The sequence below is a fragment of the Megascapheus bottae genome, chromosome 16 (genome assembly GCF_031878675.1).
Source record: "Megascapheus bottae isolate mThoBot1 chromosome 16, mThoBot2.hap1, whole genome shotgun sequence".
Lineage (NCBI taxonomy): Eukaryota > Metazoa > Chordata > Mammalia > Rodentia > Geomyidae > Megascapheus > Megascapheus bottae.
This window is the reverse complement of record NC_143524.1, coordinates 14,835,318-14,851,555: the sequence shown is the minus strand read 5'-3', so window position 1 is coordinate 14,851,555 and position 16,238 is coordinate 14,835,318. Positions and strand designations below refer to the sequence as shown.

General features: G+C 43.3%; 1 protein-coding gene across 1 annotated transcript in view; it reads left to right on the top strand.

Annotated features, from left to right (window-relative positions):
* The window catches only part of Alkbh3 (alkB homolog 3, alpha-ketoglutarate dependent dioxygenase), a 38,281-nt gene that overhangs the window by 16,975 nt on the left and 5,068 nt on the right, over window positions 1-16,238 (top strand). The window contains exon 8 of the mRNA XM_090347863.1: window positions 1,337-1,546. Within this exon, the coding sequence (XP_090203989.1) occupies window positions 1,337-1,546 (210 nt within the window). The remainder of the gene's footprint in view (window positions 1-1,336; window positions 1,547-16,238) is intronic.

Sequence of the window (16,238 nt, the reverse complement as noted above, 5' to 3'; positions counted from 1 at the left end):
TACCTCCATCCTCTTTTGTTTTTGTTTTTGTTTTTCTGCCTCTACTGACCTGGACCATAGTCTTTCTACTTATGTGTCTTGTGTAGCTGGGATGATAACTGTGTCCACCATGTCCAGACATGGGGTAGGAGGGCTGTCATAGCACTGTATTCCCCCTGATCTCAACTCTCTGAGTGGCTGGGCTTACAGGAGTGAGCTAGGATTAATAAGTATGAGCCTCTATACCCAATTCCATTTTAATTTTTAATGTGGTGAACTTCCATAATTATAATCCATAAAAATAAAGGAGAATATGTAAACACTGGAAGACCTCAATGATTTCAATAGTATTAGGTTTGAGAACCTAGGTTCTGAAATGTCTACCACACACTTGAAATTCCTGGTAAGACATAGAATTCTTCAAGAACCATTATAAACTATGCTGACTGCAGCTCACAGTATAACCCAAGATGAGGGGTCACAGCTTCCTATAGTATGCATGGCTGACAGTTCTAGATACACACTGTGCCTTGTGAGCTCTGGACCCAGGACATAAGCTGGGGAATCTGATGAAATGTTCTGTATTCTATGGTCTTCACTTTGTCAAGAGTCTGTCATGAGCCAGGCCAGTGGCTCATGCCTGTAATCCTAGCTATTCAGGTCTGAGGATCGAGGTTCAAAGCCAGCCGGAGCACTAAAGACTGTGAGACTCTTATCTCCAATTGACCACTAGAAAACCGGAAGTGGAGTTGTGGCTCAAGGGGCGGTATCCTTGAGCTGAAGAGCTCAGGGACAGTGCCCAGGTCCAGAGTTCAAGCCCCAAGGGGGGGGGGAAAAAAAGCCTGTCATAATTCCCATTCTGTAGAAGACAATGTTTATCCCCTTCAGTGTGTGGCTTCAGGAATTTAGCCACTCAAACTATGAAATAAATACCTTTTTGCCAAGAGCAGGCTACCATTGGTCACCATTGGTGACAAAGTAGGAAAAGAATAAGCAGAAACCACCCACAGGAAAGTTCTTTCCCTTCAAACTATAGGGCCACATGTCACCCTCTGGGCCCCTCTGGGCCCCTCTGGCCTCCACAGTAACTTTCCAGGGGCCTGTCCTGACTTTTTATTGACCCTTGCTTTGTGAGGGATGTGTATGTAATGTGGAAAGCAGGACAGGTGGATGGGTCCTCGTCTTCTTGACCTTGCCCTTCCGCACTTAGTACTTTTATAAAATTACAGGGGTTGGCTTGTTTCCATATAGAAATGACAGAAGAGGAGTGAGCTGCCCTCCTTGCCTTGCATTCTTGCCTTGGTTGCATTGCACGTTTCACTTAGTCACAGTCACATCTCCTGCCTTGTTGCTGCAGTGGCCCCCGGTGCTGAGCGCTCTAAAGAACCGCATTGAAGAGAACACCGGCCACTCTTTCAACTCCTTGCTCTGCAATCTCTACCGAGACGAGAAGGACAGCGTGGACTGGCACAGCGATGATGAGCCCTCGCTGGGGATGTGCCCTGTCATTGCTTCGCTTAGTTTTGGGGCCACACGCACTTTCGAGATGAGGAAGAAGCCCCCGCCTGTGAGTTTCTGTTCATTATTTCTCTCCTCCCCCCTTTCTCCCTCTCTCCCTCCTCGCTTCTCTCTTCTTTCTTTCTTTCTCTCTCCCTTCCTCCTGCACCTTCCCTACCCCAACTTCTCAACACTTTCTGTTTCCTGTACTCTTGAGAGCAAAGTAGAGCTTCCAAAAGCTCCTGTTTTTGGATTCAGAGGATAGGAGTACTTGTGGAAAGGTTTTGTTTTGTTCTGTGCTTGTCCTGAGGCTCGAACTCTAGGCCCTGACATTGTCCTTGAGCTTTTTTACTCAAGGCTAGTGCTCAAATACTTGAACCCGCAGCTCCATTTGTGGCTTTTTGGTAGTTAATTGGAGATAAGAGTCTCACAGAGTCTCTTTCTTAGGCTTGGCTTTGAACAGTGATCCTCAAATTTGAGTAGCTAGGATTATAGGTGTAAGCCACCAGTTTCTGGCTAATAGTACTTGTATTTTTTTTGCCAGTCCTGGGCCTTGAACTCAGGGCCTGAGCACTGTCCTTGGGCTTTCTCAAGGCTAGAGTTCTACCACTTGAGCCATAGCACCATTTCTGGCTTTTTCTATGTATGTAGTACTGAGGAATTAAACCCGGGTCTTTGTTCATGCTAGGCAAGCACTCTACCACCAGGCCAAACTCCCAGCTCAGTACTTGTATTTTTGATGATACATTTTCAACTAATTAAAATGTCTCCTTCATTTATTTAGCCAACAGTTGTGAATCAAACCCAGGGTTTTGCACATACTAGGCAAGTGCCTTTATCACTGAGGTACATTTGCAGGCCCTTTTTATTTTTGGTGTGTCTGTCTATCTGTAGCCCAGGCTAAATCTCATAACCCTCCTTTCCTCAGTATCCTGAGTGCTGGGATTATAACATGTACCACCAAGCCCACCCTGGGGCTCAACTTCTGTTGACAAAAAGGACAGACACAGTCCCCAGCCAAATGGAAAGGTATCTAGTGGGAGTAGGGATATATTGCTAATTACTCAGACACAATTATTTAAATTCTGCGACAGAGAGCTTATAGAAGAACAGCTTGAGCTAATGGGAGCAAAAAGGCAGAGAAGGCTCAGTAAGATGCACCCTGCAGAAGCCCTCATTTTCAATGTTCTGCATGGTAGCATGGAGGTGTTTTTGTGAGTGTATATGTATTCTTATTCCTTCCTAGTGTGTGAGCATACAGTTCCTACTGAGAGAGGAAGCACCAGCCAGATTACCAGTGGGCATGGTCTCATTCCATTTGAGGGATGATAGGATTATTCATTTTATGTTTTCTCTCTCTCTCTTAATGTGAACCCAGAGCCTCCTGTTTGCTAAGCATTTGCTCTACCACCAATCTACCTCCCTCTCTCCTGTACTAGTATTTGTTTTAAATCAGAAATATAGAATCTTGGGACAAAGGTAGAAAGACAGTAGGAATTCCACAAAGAGTAAACTTTTTTCAAATGATTCTATTTTCAGGGGTGTGTGGGTGTGTGTGTTCTTAACCAAGATTTCTGATTTCAGCTTGTATGGTTATAACAGCCCCAGGTAGTGGAGGAGCCACAGGCTCTGTCAGTTGTGACCTAATGGAGGTCACATCATAGTTAATCAGTGCTTAAGTCCATTCCTCATTAGATATCCTTCCTGGGAACAGAATTAGTGGGCCTGACTGAAACATCTTCCTGACACATTTCTGGGTTCCTGTCTGTGGTATTTTGCATATATGCCATTGAGCATGTTTATTGATATCCTTCCTATCATTATGTTTTGTTTGCTTCATTTATGCCAAAACTTTGGTCATTGTTGGCAGAGGATTTTCATTCACCAGCATCTTATTAAGTTAACTTTCTCCCTGAACAGTTAACAGCCCATGCAGAGAAGTATGGGCTGGGAATCAGTCTTAGCCTTTGCTGTAGTATTTCAGTATGATTAGGTTTTGGTCCTATGAAATCCTAAGTTCACACATCAGCAATTTGTCTTGCCCTTAGTAAGGCTCATGTTTTGTTCATAACGGTGAGAGGCACTGTGTGTCTCATCATTTATGTTCAGAGCCTCTTCTCAAGGCAGACTTGGAGCAGCATCCCCTTCTTGCCGGAAGTGGCCCTGGGAATTAGGGCTCTAGCAGTGAGTGAGCGATATCCTTTTTTCCCTCCTGGAGCTCCCCCTGCACCTGCTGGCATTAGTGCTGCTAATCCTCCCAACTCCCCCCTGCTTTGGGGAGGGACACACGAGCTGTGGTGTATGTAATCTTCTGCATCATCTTGCTCTTGGCTTCTTTACAGTTATTTTCTTTGCTGCTAAGTATTTTAAGTCTTTACACCCATACATTTCTACCACCACTTTTTGAGAAATATCTGGACCCTAGTTATAGGTGTGTGTGTGTGTACCCATGTATACTTTGGATTTTGTACTTTGTGTTCTTTGGCTTGCTCACATCTGTTGCTGTATTACTTGGGCACACCCTCAGTCTGGCATGCTGCTGGTTAAATGGAGATGTAGTCTCACAAGCTTTAATGTCTGGACTGGCTTTGACCACAGTCCTTTAGGTTTCAGTCTACTGCATGGCTAGGATTACAAGCATGGGCCATCAGCACCCAACTCAACAAGTGTTAACTTTTGAAAAGACTCCTTCGGGTTTCATGAACAGTTTCCCAAAACTCTGGGGATCCATAATAGTGACTAAGCTAACAGTGAGGAAACCATAACAGCCATAGAAATACTTCTTAGGGGGTGCATCTTTTTTTCTGAAGGACCAAAGGGAAATGGTTATTGTAAATGTCTACTTTTCTTTCTAAACTCAGGCGGTAGCTCTGAGAGCATGCCTTATGATTCATATAATCCAAGGGAAAGTATAAATTAAATTCACCTTCTATGTGGAGTTTATATAATTCTTAGAAAGCCACTGTAGAAGGCAATTTTCATGTCTATCACAAGACATCTGAGGTATACTGACTGTTGTGGAAGGGAATCTTTTGAACTTCTGTTAGCTTTGACCTATCAGATGAGTAGTAATACTATTTAACTTGAGTCACAGTTCCTCATTTGAGGCAGACAAAAGGGTGGCAAGATGTCCTTTATTTACTATAGATAGGCAGTTTTCATACAAAGCTTTTGTTTTAGGCTCTTTACACACTCCAGCTCCCTTGTTTCTGCAGCATGATGTGTGAGCAGCTGCAGATATTCTGGAAGCTGCTCCAGTTTCCTACAGCCTCCTCTGTGCAGAGATGGTAGGGAGCTCTGTGTTCTCCAAGCTCCTTTCCAATGCCCACACTGGCACAGTCGGCTTCAGCTTTGATTTTGTGCATACTTTATCCTGGGATTAAACAGTGTCCTAGCTTGAGCTACCCAGCCTTTACCACTGTTCTGCAGGCCACATCAGCTCTTGCTCGCTGTTTTGGTTTGGTTTTGTTTTTTGGCTGATCCTGGGGCTTTACCTCAGGGCCTAGGCACTGTCCCTGAGCTTCTTTTGTTCAGGGCTAGCACTCCACCACATAAGCCACAGCTCCACTTCTGGCTTTGGTTTGGCAGTTCAGTGGAGAACAGAGTCTCACATACTTTCTTGCTTGGGCTGCTCAACCTCCTGAGCAACTAAGAATCCAAGAGTGAGCCACGCATGCCTCACTTGTTTTGGTTTTAGAGTAAATATCATTTCCTTTAATATTTGTAGGGGACATAAGAGACTTATTTGATCTTGTTCTTTTGTTTACCCTGACCCTGATCCTGTCAGATTCTGAGGGAAGAGTACCATGTCAGTATTTGGCTAATACCAGACCCACCTATCCTAGCACCTAGGCAAAGCTGACCAAGCACACTTTAGTAGGTCTTCTGTATTTAGTCAGGGTATGTTCATGAAAGCTTTTCTATACTCTCTGTCCAGATCCAGTTGTACTTTTCAAACCACATGGTGTCTTGTGTTTGTAAAGATTTAGCCTGTTTCTTTTCTAGCTTTAATTCTATACAGAAGAGCAAACCAGAAGAGGAACTACAAAAGCCATTTGGCAGGTTGCTATTTCTCTGTCGGTTACCATGGAAACAGTGATGGCTGGGGGGGAGGAGTATTAGATAATAGCAGGAAATTTGTGATGCACTGGAGGGTTTGATTGCCAAAAGCCTTGTTTTTTTCCTAGCAAAATGACCCTGGATTAGTTCTCGCTTTTATGAGCTGAGTCGTGCCGATATGAGGGGCTTCTCTTCACCTCCAAGTGATTGAGCTGAAGCAAATTAGACCTTTGTGTAACCACTACTCTCTCTCCCAAAATGTGTTCTGAAGACAGTGCTTCCCTCCAAAGGGAGTGAATATAGAAGCAAGCCCCGTGGTGACGACTGAGAGCATGTAGTGATGGAGGTCCCAGAGGCTCCTGGCTAAGAGTTTTATATCACTGCTAGGGTGAGTGACTAGCATATTAAAAAGTCAGCCTGATGATAAATATTGATATATTTTTCCGGAACTTTAGAAAAAGAGAAGGATATTAAAATCTAGAGTAATTGGTGATGAATAGCTTCACTTAGGATGCTGGATAAGCTAGGAGTGTGCACATTTCATGAAGGAATGGCTGAGCCCCACTTTAGGTGCACCCGTTCAGCCACCTGCTGATTGTTGCACCTGCGCTGAGAGGTTACAGAACATACTTAAAGACATTCTTGAAAACTGTAGGCCTTTTAAAACATCCCCTAATGAAATGTGGAAAATCAGGTCGTTTCCTGTTCCTCTCCCTGAGGCTGGTAAACAGCACTTATCTGCCTCCTCTATACTAACTCTGATTCCACAAATGGAAATGATCATAGGTAGCTACTACATGGGAATAATCAAAAAGTTTTTCCGTGGAAAGTGTTGCACTAATCAGTGAATTTCTAAACTGTTAGAAACAGTAGATACCACAATGACTTACCAAAATTGAACAAGGAAATGAATAACAATAAACTCCTAAACTCCTTTGGATAGTATAATGGAGTCTGAGGGAGGGTGAGGCAGCCTAAGGACTAGTAACTGAGTCTTCAAGCTATCTGAAAACCACCTGATGGTGTGAATAAATACGTGTGTGTGTGTGTGTGTGTGTGTGTGTGTGTGTGTGTATGTGTGTGTAACAGGTAATCCTGGTTAAAATGAATTGTCAGGCTTGATTGATTTTTTTAAACTAATTATAGATAGATAGATAGATAGATAGATAGATATAGTTTCACTGTCTTTCTTTATATACATATAATGTACTTTGATTGAATTTCCCCCTATTTCTCTTTCTTGCCCAACACCCTCACTTTTTTGTGGGTCATGGGGCTTCAACCTGGGTCTGGGCACTGTCCCTGAGCTCTTCAGCTCAAGGCTACTGCCCTATCCCTTGGCCACAGCCCTACTTCCAGTTTTCTAGTGATAAATTGGTGATAAAAGTCTCATGGACTTTAGTGCCCGGGCTGGCTGGCTTTGAACTGCTGGCTGACTTTGAACCGTTGGCTGGCTTTGAATTGTGATCCTCAGATCTCAGCCTTCTGAGTAGCTAGGACTACAGGCATGAGCTTAAGGTCAATAGAGTAAGTTTATTTGAAAATGAAAGTTATGGAAAAAGTAGTGAACCCTCCATTATGAGAGGGGCCTTAAGATGAGTTTAATGGAGCCCCTTAGGAGGGCTGTTGTATAATTCGAGGCTTCTCCCATTCTCCCCTGGGTAAGCTAATTTGTAACAGGTTTCATTATTCTGTTTTCATATATGTATATAAAGTTCCTTGATTAAAATCACCAGCTCCTGTCACCTCTTTCCCACATCACTTCCCCTCCTCAACAGTTCCCCCTTCACACCACACTTGAGATTCTTTGGGAGCTAGAATTATTTGCTCCCTCAAGACTTTGTCTCAGGCTTTGACATCTTCTGGGAACAGTTAATTTTAGCAAAGACCCTCTCAGATCTGAATTGCTAGTGACATTTCTGGATTCAGGAGAATGGCCTTTTCCAGTGTGTTTCTGTGTATTTCAGGATTAAATAGGAGAGCTGCTTGAAACCTGATTCTCAAAGCTTGTCACAATAGCAATTTTTCTCTCTCTTGCTATCCTCAGAAGCATTCTTAGCCTTCTAGTGATTGTATTCCCTTTCAGAAGTCGTGTTTTTCATAGAGAATGGCTGTCTGCAAAGGGAGAGGAAGCCCCACCCATAGCACTAGCATGGGCATGAATTGTATAGCAGGTGATGCGAGAGAGAACGGGGGCAGGGCCAGGCTGTACAGACACTCTGCAGGAAGCAGAAGTTTTACTTTAAGTACATCCAGAAGCCACTGAGGTTTGTTAAGCAAAACATAGGCATGTCCTGACTGACAATTTTGAAAGATCAGTATGGCCACTGCAGTGGAGCCTAGATGAGAGAAGAGCAGGGAAAGCTCAGTCAGCCTCGTCCATACAAACTAGGACCGAGGGAAGGAAGGATTCAAAGGAGCATGAGGTTTGGTTGGTTGTTGTTTGTACATTCAAAGAAGCATGAGGTTTTGTTGTTGTTGTTTGTGTTGATGGTATAAGGGTTCAAAGCCTTGTGATTTTGCTTGACTTTTTCAAGGGTGGTACTGTACTACTTGAGCCATGCCTCTAGTATGGCATTTTGCTGCCTGTTTTGGAGGTGGAGTGTTATGGATTTTCCTACTTAGTCTGGCTTTGAACCTCTATCCTCCAGATCTGAGTCTCCTGAGTAGATTACAGGAGGAAGTCACCAGCACCTGGCAGGAACATGGATATTTAATGAAATAGGGCAAGGGTGAGACTGTTGCCTGACTTGACTGAGGGACATGAGAGGAAACCCGAGTTTCCTTAGGATAAGGAGAAAGAGGGGACCCTCAGAGCTCACAGGGGTTGATGAAAAGGCTGGGTCAGCGCTTTTCTGAGAGGCAGGTGCAGGGGAAAGAAAGTGGGTTGTTTATGTGTTTGTATAGGTCTTGTCCAGGAATGTCTGGGAAGGAGAATGCCCTGGTTTTTGGTGGATGGCCCGTCGAGTTTGCTGGCTAGTGGCTGATGTCAGCTGTTGGGCAACGTCCTACACTCTTAGAAGATACTTTTTGTTTCTAGTGCTATGGTCTTGGGTGAAAGCCTTTTCAAAACAGCAGTTCCTTTAAACTGCGTTTCTTGGAAATATTTTATTACCAGAATTGCAATCCTCATCACATGACTTCTGATTTCTAATCACATGTAGAGTGGCTAGAATGGTTGCACTATAAATGTAAAGCCAGATTGGTTCTTGTTTAAATTTCTAACTTCCCACCTCCATCCTGCCCCCAGTACTGTATCAACAACAAATCTGATCAGCAAACACCATCAGTGGGTATTTCCTTCTAAATTTCATTTACCTCCACCTGGTCTTGAGGAGGAAAGGCAGGAGTCTGCTGCTAGGTTGGTCTTTGGGGTTTCATCATTGATATCTGCAGAGCTATGCTGCATCCACCAACTGCCCAGGCCTCCAGATCCTCTTGTGTGAGTCAATAAAGCGCTGGCAGATTCCTGCAGTATTGGGCTCTTAAGGTCATGTGATGGGCCCAGGTCACCCGTGATCTGTTGCACCTTCTGGTTCTTTCTGCTTCCTTTTCTTACTCATCTCACCAGAACCTTCCAACCCTGTGAGTGCCAAAAACCAGGAGTTCAGTTAAAACCCAAACAAAAACCAAGGGGTATATGTGGCAAGTTTCAAACCATTTTGAACCAGTAAAACCTTGATGGCTTCAAAGCCGCTTGCCCAGCTAATCTTTCTTGAGTGTATCCTATTTCAGAACCAGCTGCTTCTGTTTTTAAAGTAATGTACTTCAGATCAATGCTGAGGGATGCCATCATTTAAATGTGTGTTGAATCAGCAGAATGTCTGCACAGATGACTTGTTGGGGTCCCAGCTTTATTCTCTCCACAATTCCCATAACTGCTAGGTTGTGTTGGTGTAGATTTTACAGTATGTTATCATTATACACAACAGTCCAGCTGTTCTTATATAGGAACAACAGCGCCATCCAAACACAGCTGCAAGCATCCACTGGCCCAGCAAGGTCCCCAAGGACAAGGCAACTCCACGGTGCAGAGAAAGCAGCTGAGGAGAAGTGATAGCTGAAAAAGGAGACAGGCATAGTAGGTATGTAAGATGGGAGGCAGGGCAAGTAGAGCAGCATTTGGCCTTCAGCAGCTAAGTAGCAGCAATTGATTTTCAAATATCATTTTAGCCTATTAAGAAGCTGTATTACCTTTTTCTCTGCACTGTTAGAAGCTAGCAGTAAACACCACATGGGCCAGGCCACTTTCTGCCTTGTTGTTTTATGCCCATTATTTCACAGCAGGTATACATGCTTCAACTGAACAAATAAACATGTATGAGCTCATCAACTCTTACAGCTCCACCATTCTTTCTTTGGTGAGCATTGCTTACACCTGTTTTCAGCTGACTATTTCTACATGTTTATGGGACATCTCTACTTCATAGTAACATATGTAACTTCCAAACTGAAGTTATAAAATTAAAGCCTTAGAAAAACCCCACATCGCCAAGAGCTTTAAACCCATTTTGCTTGTGATATCACATTCTGTTGGTCAGATTAACAACACCAATTATTTCAACTCTTCCTTGTTCCCTTGTTTCTCATAAGTTAATGCCAAAATTATCTCCCTACCTTCCTCCCTTTCCTCCTCTGTCTTCCTTACCTTCCTTCCTTTCCTTTCTTCCTCTTTGTTTTTGATACAGAGTTTTACTGTTTTGCTCAGGCTAGCCTCAAACTCTGCCTGAGCCCTCTGAGTAACTGAGATTACAGATGTATAACACGGTGCTTGGCTCTTTAATTCACAATTTTAATTTTGTTCTTTTCCTAGAGGACAGTTTTTCTTAAGTCCTTAAGGGTCCGGCCTCTTAGTTAGGCCTTAGTTGGTGCCATCTTGGGGTAATACCAGCTATATAAACCAGGCTAGTAGTAGTGTTTGGTCCTTCCAGGCTTCATGAATGGGATTGCTGACCACCTTGCTGTGAATGACACAACTCTTCACGTAGAGCTGGGAAAGCATCGAAGATGCTTTCTTAGGAAAGGTCCAGGCCTGCAGCCTTCACCATGCTTTGTGTTCAGCTTCCTAATGGCCTCATCCTTGGCACATACCCAATACAGCTTATGTGGTGAGCAGGCTGTGTGTAGCCAAAGCCCTTTTGGGTACAATGCTTGTTCCTTTTTTGCCATCTTGGAAGTGAGGACCCCAGCCTTTTTTTTTTTTTTTTTTTAGAAACTCAGTAGCATCAAAAATAACCATGAAGCCCCTTCCCAAGAACTAGGACTACAGGTGTGTATGACTACACCTCCCTGCTTCTTTTTGAAGATCACCTTTCTTACAGTATGGTCGAAACACAAAATTTGTCTTTTACTCTTTTTTTTTTTTTTTTTTTTTTTTGCCAGTCCTGGGCTTGAGCTCAGGGCCTGAGCACTGTCCTTGGATTTTCTCAAGGCTAGAGCTCTACCACTTGAGCCTCAGCACCACTTCTGGTTTTTTCTATGTATGTGGTATTGAGGAATTGAACCTGGGTCTTTGTGCATGCTAGGTAAGCATTCTTCCTCTAGGCAAAACCCCCAGCCCTTGTCTTTTACTCTAGTTTATGTTTTTAAATCATCTGTCTCCTGCCCCTGCTGTTATTACAGTCTTCGTTCCTCTCCCCTGCCCAGTGTCTAGCTAGGTACCAAGTTGTATTTTCAGTAGCAGTTCTTTTCTGCCTTTACCTTCCTCCTCACTTTACTGCTAGATGTTAGTGTGGCACCTACTGAGTGTTGAGTATTTGCTCACAACTCAAGGTTAGATCTGACCCTTGCAGATTTCTATGTGGTGGGGATAAGTGAGGTGACATGATTCCATTTACTTTCATGCAGGTTCACTTGAATGTCATGTGAAGATTAGCTCAGGGACAGGCAAGAGGAGGCGGCAAGCAGACCGCCGAGAACAAAGTGGCTATGGGAAGCTGCTGGCTTGTTCTTTTGTGCCAGAATGAATCAGTAGAACTTGCCAGAATTTCAGATGCGGGGCAAGATTTGAGAATGGACTCCCACGTTACTGACTTCACCAATTAGTAGATGGAAGTGCTACTAACTCAGAGGAGAAAATGAATTTCTGCATTTGATTTTGGTGTGTGTGTGTGTGTGTGTGTGTGTGTGTGTGTGTGTGTGTGTGTGTGTGTGTGTGTGTGTGTGTGTGTGTGTTGTCCTGGGGCTTTAACTTAAGGCTGGGCGTCATTCTTGAGCTTGGGTTCAAGACTAGCACTCTACCACTGAGCCAGTTCAATTTTTGGCTTTTTGATAATTAACTGGAGATAATAGTCTCAGGGACTTTACTGTAGGTAGGATTATAGGTATAAGCTATCAGCACCCAACATTCTCCAGTTAGAGAGTCTGAACTATAATCCTTCTTTTTATACTTCCTTCTATAGCTCTGGTGACAGGCACGTGTCACTGCACCTACTTGTTGAGTTAAGATCAGTTGTCACAAACTTGTTACCTGAACTGGCCTTGATCCTGGCCACCCTCCTGACCGCTGCCTCCTGAGCAGCTAGGTTTACAGGTGTGAGCCATCTTTGTTGGTGGATTTTATTTTCTTCCTTTCCCTCTCTCCCTCCCTCCCTCCCTCCCTCCCTCCCTCCCTCCCTCCCTCCTTCCCTTCTTTTTCTCCTTCCTTCCTTCCTTCTTTTCTTCCTTCCTTCTTTCCTTTTCTTTTCTTTTCTTTTCGTGTGCCAGTCCCGGGCCTTGAACTCAACGCACCGAATTCAGACACTGTTCCTGAACTTATTTTGCTCATAACTAGTGCTCTACCACTTGGGGCACAGCTCCATGTCCAGTTTTTATAGTTGTTTAGTGGAGAAGAGTATCACAGACTTACCTGTCCAGGCTAGCTTTGAACCGTAGACTGGCTTCAAACTGTCATCCTCAGATCTCAGCCTATTAAAAGTAGCTAGATTACTGGTGTGAGCCGCTAGTGCCTGACAGATTTTGTCCTCTTTTTTTTTTTGCCAATCCTGGGCTTGAGCTCAGGGCCTGAGCACTGTCCTTGGAATTTCTCAAGGCTAGAGCTCTACCATTTGAGCCTCAGCACCACTTCTGGCCTTTTTTTCTATATATATGGTGCCGAGGAATCGAGCTCAAGTCTTTGTGCATGCTAGACGAGCACTCTACCACTAGGCCAAACTCCCAGCCCCAGATTTTGTCCTTTTTTAAAGGAGTATCATCTACATATCACCTGGACAATACCTGAGAGTTCCACATGTACGTTATTGATTATAGATTACCTAGACTAGAGATGGCACTTGGGTTGTCAGAATGGCAGAGTAAAACACTAATAATAACAAGATATAGTCTGGACTGGGTGCCTGTCTTTTTTCGAAGTGCTTTGTACTGAATCCTTCAAAATCTTGTCTAGTCCAGCTGTAATTGTCCCATTGACAGACAAGGTGCTGTCACTGCGAGATGGCTCAGACAACTACTTCTAATGATAGGTACAGCTTGTTCAGGGCAAGGGAACAAAGAAAAAGAAGCACATAGTGAGCCGGAGCTCTCTGCTCTTGTCACTGTGTTTTTCCAACCCAAGAAAGTCTCCTTGTGCTCCTTCTGGAACACAGGATAAAATGTAAATGTCTCAGCCAAGTTGTCAGATCGTTCTAGAATCTGCACGTAATCGCCCTGGTCTCCTGTTCATTGCATGAGTGCTACATTCTACTGAATGATCTCTCTGTAGGAATTTTTGTTCATTCAATTCCCTTCCAGGCCTCCAGTACCTCTGTAGCCCCTGAGCCTCCCTCATGCCTCCATTGCAGAGACTAATAATAGTTCTATGTGGCAAGGCCTTCTGTGAGTTGGGAGATGAGACCCAGGTAGCAGCTTGTGTTTGTCTTTCCTGCTCACGTGTCTTGCTTCTATAAGCAACTTCTTGAGAGAGGAGATAGTTCTTAGATAAAGCAGCTTATCGGAGACCTAGAAGATCTGGAAAACCAAATGTCTCACTGTTAACTGAGATCAAACATTTGGAAGCCGCATTTTGCTTTCGGTCGCTTTTCTGTGGGGAGTGAGATGAGCACAGTACTGTCAGAGAAGGCAGTATTGTGTAGCGTGGAGTACAATATGGTATGGCAAAGGGGGATCATGGAAGCACAGCTGATGACAACTGGCATGAAGGGTTTACAGGCCTGCTAGAGTGACTGACAGGGAAACAAAAGAAGCTAACCATGTTAGCACACCTGGGGAAGCCTTCAGCGAATCCAGCCCCAGAGTTGTGGCTACTGCCCAGTGTTTTCTAAAGGAACTGAATTACATGAATTATGTACCTCACACTTGTAATCCTAGCTACTCAAGAGATCTTAGGATCATGGTTGGAAGTCAACACTGACAGCAAAGTCCATGGGACTCTTAGCTAGTCACCAAAAGAAAATAAACAGAAGTGAAGCTGGGAAGCTGTGGCTAAAGTGGTAGATCACTAATTTTGGCAAAAGAAGCTCAGGGGCAATGCCTAGGCCCTGAACTAAAGGCCCGGGATTAACATGCATACACACACACAAGCATAGGGACTTGGGATATAGCTAAGTAAAGAAGGCCTGACTGGTATGCATGGAGCCCCAGTTTTGGTCTTAAGCACACAAAAAGAAAAGCAAGGAAAACATACCAAAAAAATTAAAAGTCCAAGAAGTCTAAGTTATCTAAGGAGTTAAACCGACATTTTTTTTTAACTAAAAGGAAATGCAGTTGTGTGTTTAACTTTCCACAGGATGAGAAAAGGCTTTCTAAGCATAAAAGGCCATGAAAGTGAGCCAAAGAAAGGTTAATAGACTTGACTAAAATAACCTCAAGCTACTCTATGTTAAATAACATAAACACAGTTAAAGTTAGGCATTTTAGAGGAAAAGTATTTGCAAGACCTGTGACACATGGCAAATGAGCTTCTGTCTATGGTGAAAGACAAATGTTAAGACCCTGGAGAAAAGTGGACACGTTTGAGAACACGGGTCACAAGAAAAATTTAAGCAGCAAATAGGCATGAAAAATCAGTGAGCTGAACCAGTAAACACAGAACTGTCACTTGCATGAGTTGTCACCTCTCTCCTAATTTCTTCCCTGTCACTGTCAGCTGATAATGTTTGGTCAGAAGATAGATGCCATCATATTTTTCAGATAGAACCACAAAGTGCCATAGCCTTTTCACAAAAGCCGTTTGGTAGTAGTAATGGAGTGCCTTGAAGTTCATACCTTGGGGCCCAGAAATCTCAGTTGAAGGGTCTCTCCTAGACATAAACATATTTTTTTAAGATTTTTTTTCTTTTGGGTCCGTTATTGGGCTTGAACTCAGGACCTAAGCACTGGCGCTGAGGTTTTTTTGCTCAAAGCTAACATTCTACCACTTTGAACCACAGCACCACTTCTATCCTAGACATATATTTAGAAATGTTTCACCTCAAATTTACTTGCTGTAGCCTTTTCTATTTTCATTCCTTGCTGCCATGTGTATCCTTAGTACAAGCACAAAACCTAACACACACACAGGAACTTCATTATTCCCGAGTTTAAAGAAGAAAGGAAATGCTCAGACAAGAAGTATTCAACAACCACGTTAAAGACAGAAAACAGCTCTGTGTAGAATGTTGACTCTGTTGTGTGAATTCTGAAAGGTAGGGTTAAAGGTGATTTTATTTTCTTGATATTTTCAGTCATGGAGCACAAATTGGTTGGTGTGCGTGTGACAGGCAGTAAGTATGTTTCTAAACGGCAAGACTGCTAAGAAAGTAGTGAAGAAGATAATCATTACAGGCTATTACATTAGCAAGCTTATATAAGTTACTCGTATTCTCCAAAGAAGTGACAGCGATGACTTGGAAGTAGTGGTAATTATAAATTTCTCAGACACTTACAAGAAAGGGAAGACCACAAGGAAGTTGTAAATCTTATACAGCGTCACTTGCCTGCCACAGTTCCACTTCCAGCTTTTTGATGTTTAATTGGAGGTAGGAGTCTCAAGGACTTTACCACCCCGGTCCTCAGATCTCAGCTTCCTGAGTAGCTAGGATTATCAGGGTGAGCCATCACTGCCCAGTCCCCCTCCCCCTTCTAAAACCAATTTTAATAGGTTTTGTTCTACTTTCATATGTGCAATTAAACTCCACGGACTACATCCATCCTCAGTCACCCTCTTTGCTAGCCCTCTTATGAATTGTCTTTGTAACAAGAAGGAAAATTTCTAGGTGGACTGTCTTGTTGGATGGTTAGTACTAGAACAGTAAACACACCAGATTTTTTTATTCTCTAAATAGCATTTTTCTAAAGGAAACTGAAGAAGACATATCTTTATTGTTTTTATTATCAGGGTGATGGATAGAGGGGTTGCATTTGTAATGTAGTGAGTACATTACTTCTTGAACATGGTTATATGTCTTAGTGAGGTGGAGATAAGAGTTGCACTACATCCCCATCATTCTTTTTTTTTTTTTTTTTTTTTTTTGCCAGTCCTGGGCTTGAGCTCAGGGCCTGAGCACTGTCCTTGGACTTTCTCAAGGCCAGAGCTCTACCACTTGAGCCTCAGCACCACTTCTGGCTTTTATCTATGTATGTGGTACCGAGGAATCGAACCCGGGTCTTCATGCATGCTAGGCAAGCACTTTAACCACTAGGCCAAACTCCCGGCCCCTACATCCCCTTCATTCTATAGGAAAATAAACTTAAGCTTTTAAATGAACTGGCAGTTATTGGAGAGAGAA